The sequence below is a fragment of the Gekko japonicus genome, unplaced genomic scaffold (genome assembly GCF_001447785.1).
Source record: "Gekko japonicus isolate JY-2015 unplaced genomic scaffold, Gekko_japonicus_V1.1 scaffold176, whole genome shotgun sequence".
Lineage (NCBI taxonomy): Eukaryota > Metazoa > Chordata > Lepidosauria > Squamata > Gekkonidae > Gekko > Gekko japonicus.
This window is the reverse complement of record NW_015160840.1, coordinates 995,220-1,016,048: the sequence shown is the minus strand read 5'-3', so window position 1 is coordinate 1,016,048 and position 20,829 is coordinate 995,220. Positions and strand designations below refer to the sequence as shown.

The 20,829-nt window shown below is 42.3% G+C and overlaps 1 protein-coding gene across 1 annotated transcript in view; it reads right to left on the bottom strand.

Annotated features, from left to right (window-relative positions):
- Positions 1-20,829, bottom strand: part of NDUFS4 (NADH:ubiquinone oxidoreductase subunit S4) — a 54,983-nt gene that overhangs the window by 6,831 nt on the left and 27,323 nt on the right. Inside the window, exon 3 of the mRNA XM_015419071.1 lies at positions 1,135-1,307. Coding sequence (XP_015274557.1) covers positions 1,135-1,307 — 173 coding nt within the window. The remainder of the gene's footprint in view (positions 1-1,134; positions 1,308-20,829) is intronic.

Genomic DNA, 20,829 nt, shown 5'->3' with positions numbered 1-20,829 from the left:
GTGCTTAGGGCTCTTTAGCTTGGAGAAATGACGACTGAGGGGTGACATGATTGAGGTTCATAAGATTATGCATGGGATAGAGCAGGTAGAGAAAGAGGTACTTTTCTCCCTTTCTCACAATACAAGAACTCGTGGGCACTCCATGAAATTGCTGAGTGGTCGGGTTAGTATGGATAAAAGGAAGTACTTCTTCACCCAAAGAGTGATTAACACATGGAATTCACTGCCACGGCTACAAGCATGGATGGCTTCAAGAGGGAATTAGATAAGCATATGGAGCAGAGGTCCATCAGTGGCTATTAGCTACAAGGTATAGATAGGGACTCTGGGGCAAGTGATGCTCTGTCTTCTTGGTGCTTGGGGGGGGGTGGTCAACAGTGGGAGGGCTTCTAATGTCCTGGCCCCACTGGTGGACCTCCTGATGGCACCTAGTATTTTTGGCCACTGTGTGAGAGTGTTGGACTGGATTGGCCTTTGGCGTCTCTTATGTTCTTATGTTGTGGTCACTGAGTCAGCCCTTATAACGAGAGGTGAAATCTTAAATTGATTGAGCAACTGAATTTAAATGCACTGGAATAATCTGCTAAAACCTAATTTCAAAAGGACCCTGCCACAATCACACTTGGCATTTGTATAGTGTGCTACAGCATTCCAAGTACTTCTCACATACATTGTCTCACTGCCCCTTTCAACCGCACTGTGAGTCAGCATTATTATTAAAATATTCTTGATCGAGGCAGGGGATACAGATGGCTTGCCTCTTTAAGTTGCTTTCCTCAAACGGTTCAATACTGTTTGACTAACTTGCATCAGCAAGGTGTAACTTAACACAACTGCCTGTATATTATGGGCCTGGAACTAAAATGGCTTCCAAAGCTCCCCTTAATATTCTGTGGTCTAGCCCTAAGCAATCCAGCCATTTGAACAGCTGTACCAGAGGACAGTTGGAAGGGCTGCAACATCTGGTCTGAGGGGCTCTACTGCGACATCAGAAGAGATCAGCCAATGGCAACAGAGGCAGGGCAGGCAGGCAAGGCAGAAAGGGACTGCCAGATTTACAAAGTTGTAGGATGAAGAAATTCAGCTGCATTCATAGACTATGCCTTGTGATTATGTTAGGCTTTGCATACTTACGTAGACGCCCAGCCCATCAACGGGTTTTCCCAGCGCTCCCTCGTGTCAAATTCCATCTTCCATTTTTTGGTGTTGTTGGCACCTGCTTGCATGGCATTACGGGCCGGAACAAAAATGTGAACTCTTCTGGTTTTAATATGCTCCTCTGGTACACCAGTCAAAGGTGTAATGTCCTATTTAAAGAGGAAAAAAAGACTGGTTTCAGACCATATATGCAAACTCACTCACTGCAAGTTGTCTCAGTGTGGTGTAGTGGTTAAGAGCGGTGGCCTCTAATCTGGAGAACTGGGTTTGGTTCCCACCTCCTCCACATGCAGCCAGCTGGGTGACCTCAGGCCAGTCACAGTTCTCTTAGAGCTGTTCTCTCAAGAGCAGTTCTCTCAGAGCTCTCGCAACCCTACCTACCTCACCAGCTGATTGCCATGGGGAGAGGAAGGGAAGGCGACTGTATGCCACCTCAGACTCCTTGGGGTAGAGAAAAACGGGGTATAAAAACCTACTCTTCTTCTTCTTCCTCATTGAAATGGAGCATATAACCTGGAAGAAATGTCTGGTATTGCCACAACTCTTAGAATCCTCAAAATGATCTACTTGTTAGTTTGCAGGACCGCACACCAATGAGGCTCTCTGTAGACCTGTCTGCATCCCAACCCTCATTTCAAAAAATAATTACAGCAGACAAGGGGTTGCAGGGATGGGTCGGAAAGCAGTCCTCTGCACTGTGCTGGTTCTTGTAGACATTTCTCCTGCAGCCATCACTGCTAAGTACGCAGTTTTTTCAAACACACACACACAAGCCCACCATTTTGGACTGAGTACAATGACCTCAGAGCTACTAATTTGGAGCATGTGATAGATTTTACCCAAACATGATCTAACATTTAATTATCCACAGCAAAGCCTTGGGTTCATGGGCTGTTGGAACTTCAGTCCTGAGATTTCTGAAGAATCTTATAAAGGAAAGCCTCATAAGCAAACCCATTTACAAATTTCAAAACAATCTAGCAGGAATCTAAAGACTTCTGCATCTACACTCAAGGACTTCCCTGGATGTACCAAAGCTAGAGCTCTTCAGACCCGCAGATCCATGTGTAGCATTAGGAGGCTTGCAATAATCGGTTCCCTGGAGTGCTTTTCTACTCTAAAAGGTGGCTGCTGTAGCAGTGGGAACCCTTCAATGTCCTGGTTCATACTGTTAGAAGCTTCCTCATCGGGCCCTTTGAATCCCGTCCACACCACAGCTGGAAAAGGATGGCCAATTTTTAAAAATACCATCTTCCAATGATGCTGTAAATCACTGCATGAAAGACTACCACCACCGCAGCTATTTTTATGAGTCAGGCTTCAAGTAACTCAGCTCAAGAAACTAAGTCAGGTTATTATTATTCATGTTTAAACCGAGAAACAAAACAAAGAACTGAAAAGCCAATATTCTCATGAAATACTGCAGGCAATTAAATGTTTTCCGTGTGAATTCTGTGCAGGCCAATGGGCAAGGAAGTTACTGGGCTGGGGCGATGGGGGTGGAAAAGCAAACAGAACTTTTAACTGTGGGTTGCAGTTGTAAGGTTAAGTCTAACAAATGGGAAGGCTTTGTTTTGTACCTGTTCTACCTGTTCCCCATTCAGTCTTCTTTCTTACCTGTCCAGTCTCTGATTTTATGTATAAACTTTCTAGATAAAGAATGGACTCGTCCCACCACAAGCCATTGGGACTTGACGGCTACAAAAGGAAAGGATTTCTGGAAAACCTCCCAGCAATTCGGTACAATTTTTCCTGCTGCCCTAGTCCTCCAGCGTCTGCTGATGAAAGGGCAGATCACAAGCCACATCATTTTTCAGAAGCTACCGCAAAAAAAACCTTGCAAAAGCAATGCAGAACTGCCACCGACTTAGATTCTTAATACATTCGGTGCCAATGGGAGAGGTTTGGACTCCCTTCCTTTGCCTCTCTCCAGGAACAAAAGCTGATCTGGGGCAGGCCCAACTACAGGCAGACACAACTAATCCAAACCAGTGATGACATGACTTAAACCGGAGGAGGCAAGCGAGCTTAAATAGCACACTGAGTTTTTAAAAATAAGCCTCAAGCTACCAACTTTAGCCTCTCTTCTGTCGCAGAGTTTAAAAGCTCTTCAGATTCTCACCAGACAATCGGGATGGGGGGCAGAAGAGACATTTCTTCATGCCCCCCCATTTTTTTTTTGTTTCACTTTATAAAATAAACTTGGAGGGATTATTCACAACTGCCAAGTGTGAACTGTTTGTCTTGTATTTAGAACTGAAAGGGGGGGGGGACCCACAGGAAATTACAACACGCAAAAGCTGAGCTCAGACTACCTAAAGCAAACTGTCAAAATATTTTAACAATTTAATCATAAATGTTTTCTTTGAGCCCAAGTAGTGTTTATTTTGAATACTGGTCTAGTCAAAATATGAAGACACACCAATTATTACTCAGAAATGTTGCAACACATAACACTACACGCTCTCTCTCTCTCTCTGACAGACTGGCATTCGATTGCTAAAAAAGAAAATACTGGAGAGGTTGTTTGGGCAACCAATTGTACTTCTCACAATGCTTTTCACCTGCAGTAAGAAGAAGGAGAGGCTTGATTGTCCTGGCTTGTCTGTTTATAGAAACTAAATGGCAATATATCCGCTTTCACACAAACATAGCCTTGGGGTTCGGGCATGTAAAGCAGAGAAATCTTAACATTTCACTGACAGCCCACCCCCACCCCCGTTCTCCCAAGGTGTGTCTCAGAGATATACTATCCAACATCCCAAAAAATAAACCAAGGCGGAAAACAAGGAAGGAACTATTACAGGAAAATAAATATGCAGAACTCTTGACAGATTTAGGTGAACTCTCCATGATGTCTGGATTGTATGATTGGAATATACGTGGTGTAAACAAAGTTGTGTGCATTGCTCCTGTTGCTTTAGTTCCTGGATTTTAAACACCTTTTCCTAATTGTATTCGTTTTGCTTTCTCTTCCCAAGATTTCTTTCCATGTATTGGCAGAGCAATGCTCTGGTTCTGCTATGCCAGATGGCTGCTGCATCAGCATGAGGCAATTAGGATCTCCCAGGCTCATGGCAGCACTCAACAGGGCAATATAAGCACAGGGATAAAGGTCACCATGCCAATAGTCCCACAGATTCAGGGGAAACCCCACTACCGTTTGTCAATCACTGTGTTGCTTGGCAACAACACCTCCACAAGAGACATGTAGAAAGGCACCAATCAGTGCGCGGTGAAGGCCAAATGACCCCTTAGGTGTGCTCCCCAACCCACTGTACAAGCTAGGAGCCAGAAAGAGGACACAATGCCTTCTTCTACTCAGGCCACCACACTGTCAGTAGAAGGTCCGTGCGGTGAACCCGTATGCTTGCCAGAAGTACAACCTACTGCAGGAACAATGTCTCCTTGCAAACTGTTTCCATCATGCAGCACGGCACACACCTACATTGCTCTCTTAGTGAGATGCACCAGCATTATGGGGAGGAGCCCAAAAACAGCGATGGCTTTCCTGCATTCTCTTCTGGTGGCCCCATCAGTGATAGCCAGAGGGAAAAGACCTACATGTGGAACCAGTGTTTTCCACATGTCAAAAAAGGGAAGATTGTTAGCCAGGAGATAGCCTAATACCTTGGCCTGGATAGCCCAGGCTACTCTGATTTTGTCAGATCTCAGAAGTTAAGCTGGGTTGACTCTGGTTAGTATTTGGATGGAAAACTACCAAGGAAGTCCAGGGTCTCAACACAAAGGCAGGCAAAGGCAAACTAGCTCTAAATGTCTCTTGCCTTGAAAACCCTTATGGGGTCGCCATAAGTGGGCCTGTGACTGGGCGAGACTTTCCACCACCACATACCCTAATGTATGTGTGTGTGGGAAGAACAGACATGCTCTGTGGCCCTAAGAGTATACTTGGGAAAAAAAAATCTCTTATATCACTCTGTATTTTTCTGCTCTGTATCGGAAATTGCTATCTTAATGCTTCCTTAACAATGAAGAAGAAGAAGAAGAGATTGGATTTATACCCCGCCCTTCACTTGGAGTCTCAGAGCAGGTGCAAGTGGAGGGGTGGGGAATCAAACCCAGTTCTCCCAGATTAGAGTCCGCACACTTAACCACTACACCAATGGAGGCCCAAGTAGCAGCCACTGCCAGATCAGCTTTTTACCATCTTCAGCTGGTTAGGCAGTTGGCTCCCTTCCTCAAATGTAACAACTTGGCAACAGTGATCCATGCAATGGTCACCTCAAGACTAAACTACTGTAACGCTATCTACATGGGGCTGCCCTTGTCTCAAATCCGGAAGCTGCAGTCAGTGCAGAATGTGGCAGCCAGGCTGTTGATGGGTATCCCCATGCGGGAGCACATCCAGCTGGTATTGAAAGCACTACACTGGCTGCTAATAGCATACCAGATTTATTTCAAGGTGCTGGTTTTAACCTATATGGTCAGGGCCCGGCATACCTGAGGGAATGCCTTTCCCCACACATTCCCCAGAGAGCACTGCATTCAGGGGCACAAAATCGGCTAGCCCTCCCTTCTTGGTGGTGGCTTTATCCTGGTGGAATAAGATCCCGGTGGAGATCAGGGCCCTGCGGGACCTCTTACAGTTCCACAGAGCCTGCAAGACGGAGCTTTTCCACCAGGCATTCTACTAAGGAGCCACAGTACACACCAGGGAATGTCCCTGAGCCCTGGCTTTCCAGCCTGTAACCTGGGTCCTACCATCAAGGTTCCTAGTCTGTGCTCACCACATAATAAATGAGAACTGTTAATAACATCCCACAGGCACCTAAACTATGTTATAAGAACTGCTCTACTTGTTGTTTGAGTACATTCCAGCATTTTATGTATCTATGTTTTAAATGATTGTTATTCTAAGTAATTTATAATCTTATGATAGGTTTTATTGTATTTTACTGTATTTAATTGCATTCTTGAACTGTTGTAAGCCACCCTGAGCCCGCCTCGGCAAGGAGGGCAGGATAATAATAATAATTATTATTATTATTCAGCCTGCCCTTTCTCTTACAGAGTCTACAATGGACACAAATGATTAGCTGCATGTTCTCGAAACACATACATCTGCCAAACCAATCACTACTTTCCTAATTTGCTCCTCTGAACAAGGACTCCTCCTATTGTTGATTCTCTCAGCACATGTTCAGATCCTTCCGTTCTTTCTATGCTACCTACTTCCATTTATTCCTCTGTGCACATTCAAGAAATGCGTCATGTCTCCTCCAGTTTCTCTATTTCTTTTCTAAATGTTCAGGTAATAATTGGTGGCAACCTGAATCACGTGGATCCTTGGCACTGGTTTAAATGGAACACTCACTTCCCCACTCAATTGCTTCCCCTGCTGACATACTTGGAGCTGAGCAATTTGCTTCTAATCTACTCTGTTGCACTTGTGGGATCCATAGATGTAGGCTAGGATGTGTGCTCAGATATAACTGTGCCTAATATATATTCCAGTCTTCGGATGGTATCTGGGATGTTCTGGGATACTGGTAAATAGGTCCCATGAAATCCCAGAAATATTTGGGATTGACGGAGTATCAGGAGCCAGTGTTTGAAGGCTCCCAGGACTGTTTTTCTTTTCTCTCCCCTTTCCCAGACTGTCTGTGTTTTCCAGGGCTTGCTATTGGCTTGCCAGGTTGATTTTTGTTAGGTTATGCCCTTTTATATTGTTTTTGTTGACTTTGCAAAGTTGTGTTCTTTGCTCAAATGGCTTCACGTCTGATTTGCTTGTTTGTGGTGGATTCTCAGGTTTTACATTGATTTAGATTCTTTGGTTTTACATTGCTGGAGATTTTGACGTTGTAAAACCTGAGAATTGCTGTCAATGTACATTTGCTAGGCTTGCAACAGCATTCCTATTTGGTTTGGCTTGGGTAATTCTGGGGTTTTACAATTTTTATACATTTCTACCCATAGGAATCATTCAGGGGCCCTGAGGTCCAATTCACTTGAAATCTGGGGGTTATTTAAAGGGCATGCACCAACAGCTCTGCTGCAATTTTGGTGCCAGTAGCTTTAAAAACAGCCCCTCCAGCCCTCCTTCCCAAAAGAGTCCCCATAGGAAATAATGAAGCCAACAAATACTGAAATCCAGAAAAAAACCCAACCCAGATGCAATTACCAAACCTGTATTTGGAAACTAGGAATACTAATATTTTTTGGCCCTATGATAACTGGAGCTTCCATGGCAGAGTGAAGATTCAAACCTGGTTCTTCCATATCAGCCCAACACTAAACTGTCAACCTTCTGGAAAGGCTGGTCACAGGAAGGAGACCTTTCTACTTAAAGCAACATTTCAGCAAGGAGGTATTCTATTTACTAATAGAAATTAAACGAGACAGACAGACAGAAATATCCCTTAGACGTGTAGTGTCAAGTCCTCCATTACTCCAATCCACTGAGGGATGATTAACACATGCTACAGCTATTTTAAATTAGTGCACAGCCACTGTACTGTCCTTGGGAGACTTGTAATATTTGTAAGCTATTGGTAATGAAAATCAAGCCTAAAATGAAAAAGTCAGGACTCAGAAACTCAGTGTTTGATTGGCTGAACCCAAAAACCAAACCTTCATACCCGTGGCATGGCATTCATTCATCCTCCAAAAGCACTTTTTTCCAGAGTAAGAAGAAGAACAGGGCCTGCTTTAATAATTTAAAATAGCTACATAATGCTGCTAGCTCATTGTACTTTTGCTTCATGACAGGCAAAGTTTCCATGCCTTCTGGGAATACAGCAATTGTTTATTGATATCTTCTCTCCCTTCTTCCTCTCCCCCCCCCTCCGTTTAAAGCTGGCAATTGAACAGACAGTTGGTTAGGACAATGAATTTCTGGATTGTGAAGCCCAAGTTGGTCCTAAAACAAAAATGCTAGGCTGTTCTGGGTTTTTTTTTTCTTTTTGCTCGCGGCAGACATGCAAGGTACTGTAGCATAGCTGAGCTGTTGCCAAAGATATAGAATTTTTAAAAAGCTTGGCTTCTCTCACATACTTGACACCTAAAGAGCACAGAAGCTCTAAAGATCCTATTCCCTGTAGGCGCACTCTCTGTCTAGACAAACTGATTTCTCACACTTTGAAAATGCATTACAACACTCTATTGTGATCGTTTCATCCACACGGCTTCAGCTCCTGACAGAGGAACCTGTCTTTTTGGCGACATTTCAATGGGCTAAAGCTCCCGCTTCAAGACGCCATTAAAAACAATATAAATACTTGAAAAGAACTAAGTCCAACTCTGTACTGTGTCTCCAGTGCTTTGTTCTGAGTTCAAGTTCTCAGTGAAAACTACCTGTGAACCAACTTTTTGAAACAAAGATGTTGGCAAGACGGGGTTTTATTTTTTTGTGCATGTTTCTGTTCTTTAAATCTACTCTCTTCTCTTTTAAAGCAATGTCGTGCTTCCTGATTTCTAGCTCACAACCCTCATTCACGTTCAAATGCGTGCAAGATAGTACCTGTGGGATTTCTCCAGTATTGGGCTGATGCTCAAATAGATATCTTCAAAATTGGGTTGTTTTTTGTTTTGTTTTGCTTTGCTTTTAGGCTGTTAACAGATCTACTGGTGGAGCTTACATACAGAATGGACTAGAGCTCTGTCCAGCATCCCAAAGTATTCTTTCCAGTTCAGTGCATGTTGTAATATGGTGGTGAAAGTTTTGCAAGGGGAAAAGCAAATATTAAGAAGGGCAGGCTTCATTTAGCATTTGCAAAAAAATTAAAAATATCCTAAAACATAACAGCAGAAGAATTTGGCCGGTGATGTGTAGGGTTTTAGGGCCCCCCCTTCTCATCCCTCCCCCAAAGGCAAGGAAATGGAATATTAATAACAGAATTGTTGATTTTCTTCCTGGCTTTTTAAAATCAATGAAGGTTCCATTGCCTGGCGTCCCATTTCTGAGCACAGTCCCTTCAACCATCCTGTTATGGAAGGAATTGGTAATGGAAACATTTAAACCTACAAAATGGCCAGCTAATAATCCAAGGAGTAAAACAGGAAGGAATAAAAGCCTACACTTCTTCCACTAGGTTATTCATAGACATCTGAGCATCAGAGTTTTTCCCCTTCACGGATCTACACTATGACATATCACACAATTATACCCGCAAGAATTTCTGCAGAACCCCCGAGAGCAAGTATCTACTGTTTAACTTTATCCTCCTCTTCTAAATAAAGGAAGCTGGGAACAAGCAATGGGGGGAAGTCGATGTCAAAATGCAGAAAACCTCCCAGCAAGCTTCCAGCAGCCACCCAAGATTCAGAGCCTTGCTAGCTGCCCTCTTTTCAATGCCAGAATTTCACACATTTCAATGACCATTACAACTTCAAAGAATCAAATTTTCATCATTGTCCATCATCTGCCGGTTGATTTGTATAAAGGAGTTCTTCTGCATGCACTCCAGACAAAAGCCCCCCCCCCTACTTTCATGGCTATATATCAAGTTTAGAAGTCCTGTTTGTGACAGTGTGTGTCTGTGGTAAATTAGGGTAACACTGAAGGAGTACAGCTGCTCTGCAGGAGCCTCCCTTTTTGGCACCATTTCACTTAAATAAAAACTGAATAATTAGCCTCTGCCTTTATTAAACTGCAAAAAAATGCCACTGGCCTTAGTAATTACTTCCGGTCGCCCAACCTACTTAACCTCCACCATTTCTGCTTTTATATAAAAAGAGGGAGACTGAAGAGAAGACATCGCCGCTTCAGATATGTTTACAGAAGTCTGCTGCCATGCCCACAAACTTGTTTTAAAAGAGACCACTGAAAGCTGTAACAGGTTTAGGTCTTCCTAAGGAAAGAACGGGAAATGTTCAAACCGAGTAACCAAGAGGATGGAGCTGAAATATTGCAATTGGTGAAACCAAGAGCAACTACAGTGTGTACTTTTATTCATTTATTTCCACAAAATAGTTTGAAACTACAGGGACACCAGAATGGCGTTGCACGCTGCTGCCATTTGCAGTGATGATTTGGGGGAGAATGCAACATTTCTTGGGGAAAGGATGCACTTCTCCCCAGTCATTCTTTCCCCCCAAATTGATTTGCAGACTACTTGGTTTAAGGCAGGCATCCAAGACTTAAAACAAGTCTCCACTTGAAAATGTAATGTGTGACAAGCAATTGCAAATGAGCCCATCACAGACTTGGAACACAGAAAGCCAGGACTGGCCTACGTCTCCCTTTCTGTAGCAAACCTAGGTTCGCATAATTACATAACGTGTGCAAAAATATTAAAAGAATAGTAGGTTGGACCCACCCTCTCAACATTAAGTGGCACAAAAGGTTCTGCCAAATGCTGTGCCAGTTGCTGATCTTCCATACGTGAGAATGTACAGGTCCCCCTCAAAGAACTTCAGAAAGATGTCATTTGGCCAGCAGAGTCGCATCCTATGACTTGGATCCTATGAAAGAGTTCCATGTACTTCAGATAGTTTCTAGACAAAGAAAGCTTTTCTCCCTCTCCCAAAATACTAGAACTCGAGGGCATCCAATGAAGCTGATGGTCAGTAGATTCAGGATGGACAAAAGGAAATACCTCTCTGTATAAAGGTAAAGGTTCCCTTGCTCGAAAGCCAGTTGAGTCCGACTCTAGGGTTGTGGTGCTCATCTCCGTTTCAAAGCCGAAGAGCCAGCGCTGTCTGAAGACATTTCCGTAGTCAAGTGGCCGGCATGACTAAACACCAAGGCGCACGGAGTGACTAAAATGTGGATTTAGTGATGGAGACAGGCACAGACAGCTTTAAAAGGGGATTAGACACGTTTATGGAGGATAGGTCTATCAGTGGCTATTAGCCATGGAGACTAAAGGGAACTTCCACATTCGGAGGCAGTAAACCTCTGAATACCAGTGTCAGGAGGCAACATCAGGGGAAGGCTTCGTCCTCTATGCCCTGTTGTTGGCCCTATAGAGGAACTGGTTGGTCACTGTGTGAGACAGGGTGCTGGACTAGATGGACCACTGGTCTGATCCAGCAGGGCTCTTTCTTATGTTCTTATATATAGCATAAATGTCTGTTTATGCAAAGTCTCACTGAAAACCAAACAGAAGAAGTCGTGAGCTCTGTGGCAGAGACTGCCTAGCGTGCATGGACCCTGTTTATAGGATTCAAGCCACTATTTGTAAGAGATCACTCTGAATATTGTTTAAGGTGACCAACACCCTTTTACATTTGTCATCGCATTCAACATGGGCATCAATCTAATGGGAAGTTAACATTACATTATTTTAAACGAAGATTAACCTACTTGGAAGCCTGCCTTGCAGGTGGTTTCCCCCCCAACCCCTTGCCTGAGATAAATGATTACGTGGAATTGTCATGTTTGCTTTGGAGTCCTTGCTACCACCTGCCCTCTTCTCCTTCCTGCTCAACTGTAGCAAAAACAAAGGGGAGGGGGGAGGGCTGGCCACTGCCCCTCTGGCTGCTTTGATTCTGCTCAGGGAAATTTCCTGTAAAAAAAGAAAATACACTATTGGTGTATTTGCCCACAGGTGCACTAAAATTCTGCCAACAGATGTATCTGAACACCAGACACGCATACACTCTCACACAGAGAATGCAGTATCTGGGAATTTAGAGAGTGTTATGTTCCTACCAAAGAGAGAAGAAAAGCCTGCCTGTTTGGCAGGCAGACACCCAAATATTTCATTATAGACTTCCTAATACAGGCCTGGCTGTTTTCCAGCTAATACACAGAAAACTAGAGAGACGTCTATAACAAAGAAACAAGCTATAAGATCAAAAATAAAAGCAAGAGAGGCTAAAAATTCAGGGTTTTTTTTTAAAAAAATGTTTTCAGTGAGAAGCATCATTCTACCATAAATGACAAAAGGCCTCATGGGAGCAATTTCTCTTATCTGGCCTTTGTCATTTTTGATGATATGGTATAGCCAGCCGCAGATTCTGACAGAGTGCCACTTGCAGACATATCTGTATCAGAATCACATTATTTCTCAGCATAAAAATCAGAAGGGAACAGAAGAAGAAACGCTAATACGTATGGCACCTATGGAACATCTAAACGGAGCTGCACAGGATTTCTCCCTCACCACAAGTTACGTTCTACTCTAGCAGCTTTGCTGTGAGGAGAGCTCCAGTTTTGGTTAGGATAACATAAGCTGTATGCTTGAATGCTACCCAGAGGTATATGAAACCAATCAACGAGAGACCAGTTGCCTCACTATACTTTTGTATCCATTGACCATTTTGGAAATAAAAAGCCCAGCAATGCTTAAGTCCGCCGACAGGGGTCCAAGAACCCAGTTTCCAGACTGGTTATTTTTACCTCAAGGTTGGGTAGAACACAACTAATGGCTCTGTGCAAAGTGAACAGTGTAGGGGGACAAAGCTGCAGGCACAGAACCCACCACCCATATTTAATTTGGCTCTTTGGTATCCACAGGCCACAGCAGAACTTTTAAATACTTCATTTTCACAGAACAGATTATTTTAGAAATTAACCCTCAACGCATTAGATGCTCTGCCCCCCCCCCCATCTCTCTCGTCTGCATCTCCCCACCCCAGGCAATGTGAGATGTTGCACTTCCATGCTGCAATATGTATTGTTATCAAAAGGCGGAAAACAAGCACCGAGTAATGAACCCGATTTCCATACACAGCAGGGTAGCAAAGCCAGAAAAGAATAGGCACAGTTACCCTGCTAAAGTAGTACACAATACAGAACAGTTACACTGTGTTAGCGTTCTGCACCGCTACACTTTAGGGATGTCATGGCTATTAACAGTTTAATCTTTCACTGTATTTTGTTAATTAGTGCCTAGGATTTCCAAGCTTTCATTAAGCACTAATTCTAGAAGTCGTTTTGCTAGCAGTCACATTCATTAATTACCAAAAGGAACCAAGTACAGAGACCGATGCTTCCCTTGGTCACCTACGGCTCCCATTTGGGGAGGTTTATTCGGCTCAACCCCTTTGTCTAAGCCTTATGATGGCTTACAAATTGCCATTTAAAAAAAGACAACACATCTTCAAAGATCAGATTTACACAGAAGTACACTGCATTTAAACATTTAATCAGATAAAAGCCACCACCAAACCTTAAAAAGGTCTCTCTAAATGGAAGATGTTTTCTAAGGAGATCCACTTTTATGAAGCAGACTAAAACAACAGAGGTATGTCCCTTGTGTGTTGCCATATCTTCCCTTCAGCTGGACAGATGATTGGTGACAAGAGGAAAAGAGTAAGTGTCTGGACTGCACTGAGGCTCCCAAATGCAGAAAGAAGAAGGCCCACAAGCATAGCAATGTCTTTTCTTAATGCAGATTTCACAACAAATTCACACAGTCTCTTTTAATTTGGCTTACTCTTCATCTTTTAAGGCAGCTGTGCTTTTGACACCTATCTACTAATATGCTTTGATCCAATAAAAGTTATTAGCAGCAGTAATTTATCTCTCCAGTGATCTGTAATCAATATAGCTGCACAGTGCAAAGTTCATTCGGGGCAAATACAGTTCAATTTTATGGGTTAAAACCTACAAAGAACAAAATGGACTAAGCTATGTGCGGTTTAATGCAGGCCATTCTGTGCTCACAAGTACAAACTGGGAATATTTTGGAAAAAAAGTCTGCTAGTATAAGAAAAACAGGTTATTTACGAGTGGGAATCTACAAGGAATTGCAGGAGGCATCTCACTTCCCCCTCTCCTTCCTGAAAGCCCCCATAGTCTCTCCCCCTTTCCTGCTTCCTTCTCTCCTTCTAGGGTTGCCAACCTCCAGGTGATCTCTTGGAATCACAACAGATCTCCCAACTACAGAGATCAGTTCCCCTTAGGGTTGCCAGATCGAGGTTGGGAGATCATTGGAGATTTGGGAGTGGAACCTTGGGGAGGCAAAGTCTGGGGAGGGAAGCAACCTCAGCACAGTATAATGCCATAAAATCCACCCTCCAAAGTAGCCATTTTCTCCAGGGGAACTGATCTCTGTCACCTGGAGAACAGTTGTAATTCTGGGTGATCTTCAGCCTCCACCTGGAGGTTGGCAACTCAAGTTCCCCTGGAGGAAATAACTGCTTTGGAGGGTGGAGTCTATGGCATTATACCGCTCTGAGGTCTCCCCTCCTGAAACCCCAAACCTTTCCAGTCTCTCCCCCGCCCCATTTCTAGGAATTTCCTAACTTTTTTTTTTTCCCTCCTTTTGGCAATCCCCATATCCTCTCCCTGCCTCATTCTCTCCTTAGCCATTCACCGACCTACCTTTTATTTGCCTCCCATCTTCAGCTATATTTACTCTTTATTTACTTCATTTATATCCTATCTTTCTCCACCATGGGGACCAAAGCAGCTTACATTATTCTCCTCTTTTTAGCCACACAACAACCCTGTGTGGTCGGTTAGGCTGAAAAATATGAACTGTATGTTATTTCAAAATAATTATATTAAGATATAGAATGAATTTTAAAAAGATATGTTAAGATGGGATAAAGTACAACTGTCTTTCTTCGGAAGAATATCTATGATTAAGATGAAAGGTTTCCCCAGAATGTTATTTTTGTTTTAGACACGACCTGTTTTGAGGAGGAGGAGGAGGAGAAGAAGAGAAGATTGGATTTATACCCCGCCCTTCACTCAGAGTCTCAGAACGGCTTACAAACTCTTTTCCCTTCCCACAACAGACACCCTGTGAGCAATGCTTCCTCTAAGCTGTGGAGTCTTGTGAGCAAAAAATTCTACTTTGTGAGCTACTGGCATTAAAGTTGTGAGCAAGCGATGTGGCTACTGCATAAATTACTTTGCTCTGGAGCCATCTTTCCTGAGCTAAAAATGTGTGAGCCAGAGGCTAAAAAACTGTGAGCTAGCTCACACTAACTCAGCTTAGAGGGAACACTGCCTGTGAGGTAGGTGGGGCTGAGCTCTTGACAGAAACTGTCCTTTCAAGGACAGGTCTGACAGAACTATGAGTTGCCCAACGTCATCCAGCAGCTGCAAGTGGAGGAGTGGGGAATAAAACCTGGTTCTCCCAGATTAGAGTCTGGCCACTTAACCACTACACCAAACTCACAACCAATGTACTATTTAAACAATGGCAGAAAGATATTTCTAATTTTGAATGGCAAGAGAAGATCATGAGTTAAATATAATTTATTTATATTTATTTGATTGGATTTTTATCCCGCCCTCCCGCCGAAGCGGCTCAGGGCGGCTTACAACAATAAAACCAGCAAACAATACCTCTAAAACCTATACCTATACAATACATTAAAATCGAATTTTACATACAGTACAACATATTCATGGCGGCAGCCATAAAGTGCTTTCATGCTTAGTCTAGGTTGTTAAATGCTTGGCGGAATAACTCCGTCTTCGCCGCTTTCCGGAACTGGCAGAGATCCCGGAGGGCACGGATCTCATGGGGGAGCTGGTTCCATAATATAAGGTATTACACGATGTAAAGGAAAGAGGTCTGGCGTTACCTGATTTGAAACTATACTTTGGTGTTTAGTTTGAATGAAATAATGAGTGTTGTTGAGAAATAGGTTATAATTTTTTGTAATTATAGTGTTAAGTTTGTAACTTTTATTTGTTGTGGAGAAAATCAGACGTCACTTCTTTATATTTTAATACTTTTTTTCTCATCGCTTTTGCTTTCTTCTTCTTTTCTTTGTTTTTCTTTGTTTTCAACTTTGTATTTCTATTTCCTTTTAAAAATATATGTTTTTAGTTTTTATCTTTTGGTTTAAAAAGTCTTAATAAAAATTATTTGGAAACAAAAAGAAAAAACAAAACAAAAGCAAAGGAAAGTTGAGTGTTTCGGTGACAAATCACCCAGAAGCCGTCCCAAACTGACCATATATGGTGCACATCTTTAAAACCATTGTACTGAACTGTGGCCCTAATAAGGCCTGAAAAGCCTTTGATGTAAAGGGAAATACTGCTTTGTGAATAGAAAGACCTCCTGTCTGTCCGTCAAGCAGAAATTTTCTGCTCAAGAATGCTGCATGAAGCAAAGTCCAGACAAAACAGACACTTGAGATGTTAGAAAACTATATAAACCCCAATCTCAGACACTCCTGTAACCTAACTGAGATAGTTCTACCATGCGCACAAACATACACACACACATACAAACAACCCTAAAAGAGAAAAAGAAACTGACAAAATGAAATCCCTAAACCTCTATCCCCCCCCCCCACTCTAAAAACGAAGTACAACCATCAACACAAATATACATTTGTCAGGTTAATAATTCAGAATGAGCTACTGTTGTTGGTCCACAGAATTTCTTGAAAAGCTGCCCAAATATGTCTGTTTGCCATGATAGGAAATTAGTGTGATCTTACAGCTCTCTTTTCATTTTTTTTTTTAAGTTTCTTCTCCTTCAAAAGACTACAAACCCCAGATAATATATTGATTTTTATTGCTTGATCTGCCACAGCTACAGATACAGTCTGTCGGCTGGCAAAGTACTTGTTGCCTGCAGACATTTTGCAGAAAGCTCCGTATCACTAGCCAGCCAGCTGAGCTTGCTAACACTGCCACGTGCTGAATCAAACAGTAATTACTTAGAAAAGCAAGTGGCGGCAAGCACAGGGGGCTGAACTGAGATACGTTATTCTAATTAAAGAGGGAATTAATTGGCAGGCAATAAATTGCAATGAATTAGCAATTTTTTTTAAAAAAGTCAATATATACTGATTTAAATATAAATATTTCAGAAGATAATTTTAAAACATAACTCCATGCACGCACTCTTTCAGGGGATACTCTTAACACCATTATGAAAATGCCCTCTAAAAAAAATACTAGCGTGCAATATTTATTCTAGCAGTAATGCCTCTTTGGCTTATTGCAAGCAAAAATGTTGTAGCTGCACGTCCTGGTCCATAAAGGTACACCTGCTCCTGAGGAACCACCCTTAGATAGCTGCTTATTCATACCAGTTTTTTAAAGAGATTTTTAAGAGAGACACATTGCAGACCAAAAGATCCTGTAGTCTTTTACTGTGCTTCTATTAGCTTGGTTTTCTTTAAAAGCAGCAGACAGAACAGAGTCCCAAAATGACAGCTGGTATCAATGGCTAATCCAAGGAATTCTGTGGAAGTGTGCAAGGGAAGGTGCCTCCACTTTACGGCATTTGCAGAAGTCTGTCCATTTACAAACGGTTTCTATTTTCTGCATCCTGGCTTCACATGCACAACTTCACATGCACAACTTTGAAGAGTTGAATCTGCCACCACTAATTGTGGCCCTGATTATCACTTTTAACATGATAGACTTCAAAGTGATAATCAAGAGCACAATTAAGGGTGGAAGAATGTGACAGAAGCTCAAGGTTAAGTATTTGGGGAAAAGGAAAAGCTGGAATAAGGTCAGACATGCTGCACTTAAAAAAATAACATTACAGTGTGAGGCATTAAGCAAACAGTGAACACATAAGGTTGGACCGGATTACTCTCTTCTGTTAACTAAGGAACCTTGCTCTGGCTAAAGGAAGTTCATCACTTGGCAGAAGGGAACGCTGGACCCAACCCATTGTTAGTCGCTTGAATGTTTCAGCCCAGCCATGAGTCTGAACCTAGCTTCCCATCCAGTCACTGTGGAATCTCTTTCCTGAATAGTGTCAGCATGCACAGCTAGCTAATACACACAATTATAAATGGTCCCTTGACAATCAGCAGAAGAATGGTGCAGTGCAAACAGTTTGGCTGCTGCCACAGTCTTTTCTTCTGAACTTATCCAGTCTAGCAAATAGTGCTAATAGTTTCTGCAAGTCTGAACCCAAGAGTGAGTCTTGTCCCTGTTTTACTACCCTAAAGTGTGTGCCTCTGAAAAATAAATATTAACCTTACCATGGAGTTCCTTACTTTTGATGTTCTTATTGAGAAACCTCTTGGAACAACTTTCATCCTGCCACCTCCCTTCTTTCCAGTGCTTTAAATAGTTTTTGTTTAAAATCTGTCATATATCCATCCATTTTTTAAAGGTCTCCAAAGAGAGAAAAACCGAGAAAAGGGGGGGGGGAGACATCTACCTGTTTTCCTGACAAGGAAGACTTCACAGTCTTTTGCGAAGATACATTTTTAAGCAAACCCATTAGCCCCTTTAGATTCTGTGGATCCTGGCAACACAGGCAATTTCTAGAGATGCAAACGTACCAACAAATTTGATGCGATTCGATGCAGAACCCCAGAGCTGTCCAAAAGTCCACTGAATGGCGGAAGAGGAACTGCAGTCATCAATCAAAAGAAGATGCAACGTCAACACTTCTGCTGCATGTCCCGTGTATCAAGACCCCCCCTGCCCATTCCAAAGGAACAATACATTATGTCAGGGGTCCCCAACCCGTTTCTGCATGTGGGCACCTTTGGAACTTTGAGAGGGGGTGGTGAGTGCCACTCCAAAATGGCTGCCACGGGAGGCAGAGAAAGAAGAATAAAAAGAAAGTCTGCAGAGGGACAGAAAAAGAGACTGGAAAAATAAAGACAAGGAAAGTCTGAAGGGGGAATGAAATGACACACTGACTAAGGAAACTTGAGTGCATTGCAGTCCTGATCCTCCAGTGGCTGCAGCTGCTATTGGATCCATGGAAGACCATTTCGTTTGAATGAAGGTAGCCAATAACAAGCCTTCCCTTACAATGGCCCCACCCTCTTTCTGAAAAGCTCAGCGGGTACCATGGCACCCATAGGTGCCATGTTGAGGAACCCTGTATTTAACCTTAAGTCTGATCTGCAGGTACTGTCTGGGCTTTAGAGAACAAACTGTGTATGTCAGGAAACACTGCCTTTTAGTACTCAGAAATCAATATGAAAAGAAACCTGTGTATTAATTGGTTTGGCTGTAATTGGAGAGCTAGTTTCTAGACATTTTAAAATGTGTGTGGGGGGGAACGGTTTCCAGAATCGGTGAGAAAATAAATTTAGAGAACAGTAATTTTGCTTATAAAAATGAAGGGTGATACACAGCTTTAAGACTGAAAAGCATACAATTTATAAACAAAGTTATTTAGTTTTGTATCAAGATATAATGACCTCTGTATGCTAAGAAGCTTGGTACTGGAGCTGACCGCCAAGTTATTTAGGCATGTCTTGGATTTACTTCTGAGGTTCCTTAATTACCCTTGGAAAAGTGGAGAGGGAGAGGGATCAAGTGTTCAAAATAGAAAGCATTAATGTTGTGGTAAACAAAAAGAAAGGTTATATCCTTTAGGCTAAGGGATAGTGCACTAAACAGAGTCACTCAAACCCAACGATCACCAGGCCAACAGAGGAGGAAAGTCACTCTATTTTTTCCCTAGGGAATGTCCCCATAAGATTAAAACAGCCGGTTTTGAGCGAAGGGGTTGGGAGGGCAAGAGAGATGTGTACTGCCCACAGTTTGGTATGAAGACCTACAACAGAAGCAGAAGATAGAGTCGAGTGGTAATTTTCAAGGAAAAACAGTTCTTTTTCCAAGTGAGCAAGAAGGGCATAAAAAGAGTGCACCTTCTATCCTTACAGAAAACGTGTACCCCACTGGAGTACTGTGGTGGTCTCCTAGGGGCCCTAAGCCCCCCCTCTTGAGACATATACTAGAAAATTAGTCTTCAACAAGTATGTTTTACTTCAAGGTAAAAAAACCCCAAAAGCAGACATTTATATATATTATTAAAAGTGGTCTATAGTTGCCAGATGGCAACTGGATATACAAAAGTTAAAGACTACTGTTCTAGATTTCCAGACAACTGAATGCCATGTTATTTACATCTTAAAACATGCTAAAAGAAATACAGAAAGACTTGGAAAGTATCTTCAAATGTCTCAAAAAATTAAGCATCTATTATCAGCCATCTTAGTACGCTTTCCCCGTTTTTGTTTTTAACACATTGGGGTGAGGGAAGTGTAACGAAAGAACATACTTCCCGTACTTCAAAGTGTAAAGAAGGAAAGTTTCTTTCCGTTAACGACACAGTCTCCGATTTAAACACAAAGCTTTGGTCATATAGCTTTTCTAATCCTTCCACTGCCTCTGCCCAAGATACAGCTGTCCTTCAACTATGCTTTGAACTGGAACAAGATGTAAGGATATATCTGGATGGAAGAGGGAGTCTAAAATACAGCTTCACAAGTTAAATGGAGGGGAAAATTGGAACTCTTCTTGGACCACAGATTCAGTGAGACGCAGGACTGGTACCGGGCTCCTAGCCTGTTCTTGTGCCAGGGGAGCAACTATTCTGTACAGCAAAATTGGCTGCCTATGGGATGAGGAGTAAGGAACTATTTGAATAACCCTGATCCCTAATGTCCGCCTGAGCAATAATGTGCTGGCACATTACAGTCATGTTCTATGTGCCTACAGGCAAGTGGTGCAGAGCTGGACAATTTTATCTGAAAGGACGATGCATTCGTGGCGAAAGCTTCTAATGTCATCACAACAGGTAAAACAGCCACACAAGTATCTGTTTAGAATATTTCTCTGGCACCTCTTCAGAGTCCTGCTCAAGGCAGCCTTACAATTAAAAACCACAGTGTGTGTGTGTGTGTGTGTGTGTGTGTATATATGTATATGTATATATGTGTGTGTGTGTGTGTGTATATATATATATATATATATATATATGTATGTATGTATATGTATATATATGTGTGTGTATATATATGTGTGTGTGTGTATATATATATATATATATGTATATGTATATATATGTGTGTGTG